This window comes from Camellia sinensis, chromosome 1, assembly GCF_055761805.1.
Source record: "Camellia sinensis isolate YWXY chromosome 1, ASM5576180v1, whole genome shotgun sequence".
NCBI classification, from domain to species: Eukaryota; Viridiplantae; Streptophyta; class Magnoliopsida; order Ericales; family Theaceae; genus Camellia; species Camellia sinensis.
The window spans coordinates 222035570-222042284 of record NC_138961.1 but is presented as its reverse complement, the minus strand read 5'-3'; the positions used below and the strand labels follow the sequence as shown (position 1 = coordinate 222042284).

At 36.9% G+C, this 6715-nt stretch overlaps 1 protein-coding gene across 1 annotated transcript; it reads left to right on the top strand.

Annotated features, from left to right (window-relative positions):
• Nucleotides 1-2436: 2436 nt before the first annotated feature.
• On the top strand, nucleotides 2437-6594 carry LOC114292971 (putative disease resistance protein At5g66900). The gene is made up of 5 exons (XM_082896062.1): nucleotides 2437-3462; nucleotides 3634-4034; nucleotides 4359-4726; nucleotides 4981-5183; nucleotides 5379-6594. Exons 1-5 carry the CDS (start codon nucleotides 2814-2816, stop codon nucleotides 6200-6202), a joined length of 2445 nt encoding a protein of 814 aa, XP_082752188.1. The 5' UTR covers nucleotides 2437-2813; the 3' UTR covers nucleotides 6203-6594.
• The last annotated feature ends 121 nt before the right edge of the window (nucleotides 6595-6715 follow it).

Here is a 6715-nt window from a genome sequence, read left to right as displayed (position 1 = left end):
GGAGCTACTCGTATTAGATTGAGAAAATTACTTTTCTTTTTAACTCAGATTTGATGAAAATTTTACTAAACCGTTAGAGATGCTCTTAGACGTAGTTGTTATGCATGTTAGAACTCTCTTTTATTCAAGTTTCAATATGTCTTCGACGAAGAAAGACTATCACTGTGGGATTCTTATCAAACAATCCACATTCATAGTATAGATATCATTTCGAGTGTTCTCTAAGCTTCATCATCCACCTACTAGTGGGTGATGTAATTCATATTTTGAAATTCTCTCTTGATTGCATCATTTTCTTGAACATTTTTGCACATATTGATCTAATTTATTACAATCAATAAGGCTATAAATTCAGAATTATTTATTCAAAATTTATCAAAAAATAGGAATTAATGATTTAAATTCATTCCATTCATGAATTTCATATTTTATCAATTTAATTTCTACCATACATACTCATTCTAGGTAAATTACGGATTCCTAATTCTGGGATCTTAGTTTTTTTGTATTACAATTAGGGCTGCAAATGAGCAGAGTCGTTCATGAACAGGCTCGAGCTCGGCTCGGTAAGATTTCGTTCGAACTCGGTTCGTTAATTTTTTTTTACGTTCAAGCTCGAACTCGAGCTCGTTAAATTTTTAATAAACAAGCCCAGACATTTTAAATCTCGACTCGTTAGCTGGCTCGTTTAATATTTATTATTTATATATTAAATAATATAAAAATATGTATAAAAAATAAGAGAAATATGCTATTTATATATTTAAAAAATATAAATGTAAATAATAGTTAACTATAGATAGTACATTTATATAATAATGGTAGCAGAAATTATTATTTTAGTAAAATATAGACTTTTTTTTAGTATGTTTATATATGTTGTATATATAATTGTATAATCAAAATTTTAATTGTAACTTCAGTCTCACATGCAAGTATGAATTTATAAATTTTTTGGCTCGTTAAAACTCGTGAACAGGCTCGAGCTCGAGCTGAGTTGGAGCTCGAGCTGAGCCTAAGCCAACCCGGCTCGAGTTCGAGTTCGTTAAAATCTTAATAAAAAAGCCCAAACATATTAAAAATTGGCTCGGCTTGTTTGCAACCCTAATTACTAGGGGTGGGCGTGGGTCGGTTGCGGCCACGGAACCTCCAATCCGGCCGCCATCCGTCCGCCAGATTGGCAGATTGGAGAAAATCAATCTGCATCCGTCCGCCAATTCGGCGGATGTGGATTGAGCGAATTGGCAGTTTGGCGGATGAATGCGAATCGGTTTGGCGGTTTAAAATTTTATAAATTTTCAACATAATTCAACTTGTGCACTTCCTCAAAAAAAAAAAAAAAAAAAAAGAAGAAGAAGAAGAAAGTATTTCAGTCAATGAATTAAAAAAGTATTACAATCAATGTATACCTCATCCAAAGAAAGAAAGTTTGAACTTTAGAATATCACAATCATTACATGCATCATCCACATATTACAATCAGAGTATGATTCATCCATATAAAGTATTACAATATGTGGTTCATAAAATACAAAAATAATTCAAACCTTAAAGAAGGTGCTTAAGAGATACTAATATCGTTAAACTACAATTACTCAGTAAAATCTCTTTCTTGGCGGCGAAGTAAGATTAGTTTGAGTTAAAGTTGGCCATTTAAACTAGTGAAACTATTATTTGTCCAAGCTAATTAGGTGCTAGAACAAAAGAGAGAAGGTTGGAGAATGATGGAGATTCTATGTCTCTGTATTGTTAAATCTATATATGTTTTTGAAAACAAAAACCAACCAGCATTTATCATATTTTCTATTTATTATTTTTAGAGTTAGATTTAAAAACTAAAAAATATAGATAAATAATACGTTTATTTTTTTTAATTCAAAAAATATATTCAAGTTGAAAACTTTTTTTCAATAGAATATTTAAACTCTTTTTCAATTGAAAACACAAACAAAATATTTAAACGAATTGAAAATACAAAGTCTTATAAATTAATAAGGGTGCTCGCGGTTTGGCGGTTCGGTTGCGGTCAAAGGAATCTCAAATCCGCCATCCGTCCTCCAAAGTGACGGATTGGAGAAAATCAATCCGCAACCATCCACCCGTCATCACGCATCCGTCCAAAATGCAACGGATCAATTCGATTCGATCGATTTTGACGAATCGATATATCCGCTGCTCACCCCTACTAATTACAATGGCACAAAGCGTAGGGGTTGGTCATGCTGATCAAAATTAAATCATTAAATAGAATATGAGAGAAACAGATGGTACAAAGTGGATCGGTGGCGCAATGGTTGCGTGTTCGATTCACGTCGGGTTCAAATCCCACTTTCTTTTTTTTCTTTTTTTTATAGTTTTGGAATTTGATCAGTCACTGTCACTACTGTTCATAGTCAATGGGAGAGGACTGGGAAGCTTCAAGCTCTCTTCCTACTATTATATTTTCCAAAAGCTAATGGGAAGAGGACTGGGAAGCTTCAAGCACTCTTCCTACTATTATATTTTCCAAAAGCTACGAAACGAATATTTCTTTTTGAAAAAGGGTATGCATTGTTTCCACACCTTTTTTCCCCTCCAGAATTCAAAGTCCTCACGAAGAATCGAAGAAACTTGGCACAATTTCCATCACTACTTCTTCACTGCACTCGCGTTCACAATTGCTTCACTTCCAAGTTCCACACAAATTCCATCACAACTTCTTCACTGCTCTCGCGTTCACAACTGCTTACTTGCAAGTTCCATAGCCTTTCACTACAACAACACCAAACCCAATCCCAATTCTCTGGAACTAGAGTGGGTTTTGGAAGACATCGATGGCTGGTTCACTGGTTGGAGGTGCTGCTTTGGGAGCTGCGTTTGGGGAATTACTGCGAGCTGTTGACAATGGGATAATTAATGCTGTGCAATTCAAGTCCACCCTCACAAGCCTCAGGTCGAGGCTGAATCAGATAAGCCCGATGCTCGAAGAAATCGACAACCTAAACAGAAAATTGGGCCGATCGGAGCAAGACACAGAGATGTTCACCAACCGTTTGAAAGAAGGTCTACACTTTGTAAATAAGTGCGAGAAGATCCACTGGTGGAATTGCTGCAAGAAATCGCTCTACACAATTAAGCTTAAGGACTTAGAACAATCTATCGTGACGTTCTTTCAGATCGAGGCGCAAGCACAGATGTCTATGGACAGCAGGAGGATTTTGGTGGTGGTGAACGAAGTGGATGAGAAATTAGAGCGTATGAACACATTCGGAGGAGGAGGATGGGGTTGTAATGGGAAGGGAATTGCGGGTTGGTGTGAAGTTCCTGGAGTTCCCAATTTTGTTGTGGGATTCGAAGAACCTCTTCAAGAATTGAAGACAATGGTGCTCGAGGGTGGAGAACAGGTGGTTGCCATTTCGGCCCTTGGAGGATGTGGGAAGTCTACCTTGGCCAAAATGCTCTGCCGTGATAAAGAAATTAAAGGTATATTTCTCTCTCTCTCTCTCTCTCTCTCTCTCTATATATATATATATATATTTGATATATAATTTGGAAACTAAACTAGCATAAAGCCTGTGATTTTAAAAGAAACCCAGAAATTTATTTTCCAAAATCTGTAATGGACAATTTTTGACAAACAGTGTGTTTGAATAGGCAAATTCACGGACAATATCTTCTTTGTGGCCTTTTCCAAGGCACCTAACCTCATGGTCATAACTGAGAGATTATTACAACACAACGGTTATCAAGTTCCCCAGTTTCAAACAGATGAAGAGGCAATGAATCAATTGGAAAGCATGCTGAAACGAATAGGACAACCTATATTGCTAGTCTTGGATGATGTGTGGTTTGGATCGGAGTTCCTTGTTGAGAGGTTCAAGTTCCAAATATCAGATTACAAAATCTTGATTACATCAAGATCTGTATTTCCAAGATTTTCTTCAACATATAGATTGACCTTGTTGAAAGATGAACAAGCCATGGCTCTTTTCTGTCATTTAGCATTTCCACAAGGTGGGAGCTCCTCCTACATACCAGATGATCTTGTTAACAAGGTCAGAAACAAATATTCACTTCTGACCTATTGATTTAATAGCAAATCATATTGTGACATGTATATTTTCATATTAAATAAAATTAAAAATATAGAAACACAAAGATCACATAACATCTTGTAATTGTATATATAGTATTGATATGGTTGTGATATAATATAAGTATACATAGTTGTGAAAAACTTATTTAGAAATATTAATTTGCAAGATGATGATGAGTTTCAATATCACCCCCGTACAACTACAGATGTTCAATTCATTGCGTTAAAAGACTTGCAAATAGAGCATCCCTTTGCTGACTTGTTTGGCAGCATTGAACTGCAGATAGTGAGAGGCTGTGGAGGGTTCCCTTTGGCCCTTGAAGTGGTTGGCAAATCCCTCAAAGGAGAATCTGAGGTCACCTGGAACAATAGGCTGAACCGGTGGTCTGAAGGGCAATCTATTTTCTATTCTGACGCAGCACCAAATGGAGCCACTGATTTACTTAATCGTCTCCAAACCACCTTAGATGACTTGGATGTAAAAATCAAGGAGTGTTACTTGGACCTGGCTGCATTTCCTGAGGACCAAAGAATCCCTGCCATGGCACTTGTGGACATGTGGGCGGAACTTTACAACCTTGATGAAGTTAGTGCCTTTGCCAACATCCATGAACTGTCTGATCGGAATCTCCTCAATCTTGTACCTACAAGGTATTGCTTTTTGTTAAGAGATGTCTTGTATGTTGGTGTGTGTGCGCTCTTACTAGTAAGATGAATAATGCTCTGCATGAATGCCTATGTTAAATCCAGTGTGCCGGGAGGTATAGCCTCTCATCATATTGCAGCAGGGACGCTATTGCTGTTGTTTCTTCCAATTAATGGACTAATCATAGAATTATATATTTGCTATTGTTGTATATACCTATGAATTGATATTAACCATCCAATTTCATTCCCATTCACAGGAAAGATGCAAACGAGATCAATGGCTACTACAATGAGCATTTTGTCACGCAGCATGATCTACTTAGAGAGGTAGCTACCCGCCAGATTGACCAAAATCCCATCCACCAGAGTAGATTAATAATGGACATCAGTGGCAATGATCTTCCCAAGTGGTGGATTGAACAAGGGCAGCATCCTATCCGCCTTGTGTCTATATCCACAGGTGTGCTTATCTTTGTGTATTTAAAATTAGGATAAATTATACTTTTAACTCCTATAGTTTGACCTAAATTTTACTTTGGTCCCTATTGTTTCAAATTGAACAATTTAGCCTTACAAGTATTTAAAATAATCTCACGCACAATATGTGCTATTTGTCTCTTTTCCAACAAGTGACAGTGCAGAAAATTGGTTGCAGGAGAAATCTCAAACGGGCACAACATGCAACTAAGTAAAGTTGAAGTTCTACTGCTGAACATCCAAATAAGGAACTACACCTTACCTCAGTTGATGGAGAAAATGGACCAATTGAAGGTTCTGATCGTCACCAACTACGGTTTTGGCTCAGCTGAGATCAGCAACTTTCCACTACTTGGACATTTATCCAGTCTAAAAAGAATCAGATTCGAGCATATTTCAATCTCTTCCATTGCTAAAACCATGCTACGACTAAAAAATTTGCAGAAAATATCCTTGGTTATGTGCAAGTTTGATGACGCTTTTGGGAACTGTACTATCCAGATTACCGATATGTTGCCAAATCTTGTGGAGATTGTTATTGACTGTTGCAATGATTTAGTGGAATTTCCAGCATGGCTCTGCAATATCAGCAGCCTTAAGAGGCTTAACATCACCAACTGTCACGAGCTCATTGCACTTCCTGAAGCATTTGGAAAGCTAGATAATTTAGAAGTGCTAAGGCTTCATGCCTGCACAAAACTTTTGGAGCTGCCCGAGTCAATTGGAAGACTCCAAAAATTTAGATTTCTTGATTTGTCTGACTGCATAAGCATAAGTAAATTGACTGAACGGATGGGGGAGTTATCCAGTCTAAGAAAGCTGAACATGAGAGGTTGCCGTGGATTGTCAGAGTTGCCATCCTCTGTGAAGAATCTTAGGCAATTGGAGGATTTGATATGTGATGAAGAAACTGGTTATCTCTGGGAGAATTATAAGATTCATCTCCCCAATCTGAAGTTTCATGTGCTTAAAGAAGACGTCAACCAAGACTGGCTTAAATGATATTCATCCTTAATGAGCCTTCACCGAGTTGAAGATTTTTTATTCCGTGCGGAAACATAAACCTGAAATGGCTCACAATCTTTGTTGCAGAAGCTAAAAAAATTCATGTTCTTTTGAAGAGTTCCTTCTGGGAGAATGACTTGAGCACTTGATTATGCTTTTGTTTTTCGTTCTGATGCCTATGTGTATGAAGCTATTAACTGTATTGTATCGTGTACAAACACAATTTCAAAATTCTTAGACAATGATGTAATGCTATGAATTGAAATTGTTGAAAGATCAATTACCAAAAATTTTGGAAATACTTATCTTGATGTAACCAAAATTTTGTATCGGATTTGGTCCTATTTTCCTCAGCATGAATTCCAATTCGGTTGATTGCCTCTTGCATCTGTTTGAAACTTGGGCACTCGATAAACATGGTGTTGAAATACCTTCAGTCAAAAACCGAGGCAACCTGTCTTGCCATGTATTTTATTTTTTATTTTTTTATGAGGGTGTCCGGGCTTCGCC

Excerpts from the sequence above, each read along its gene's own strand:
- LOC114292971 (XM_082896062.1), top strand. The coding sequence starts at position 2,814 with ATGGCTGGTTCACTGGTTGGAGGTGCTGCTTTGGGAGCTGCGTTTGGG. Across the intron at positions 4,727-4,980 it reads CTCAATCTTGTACCTACAAG|GAAAGATGCAAACGAGATCA; the intron begins GTATTGCTTTTT and ends TCCCATTCACAG. Across the intron at positions 5,184-5,378 it reads CCTTGTGTCTATATCCACAG|GAGAAATCTCAAACGGGCAC; the intron begins GTGTGCTTATCT and ends AATTGGTTGCAG.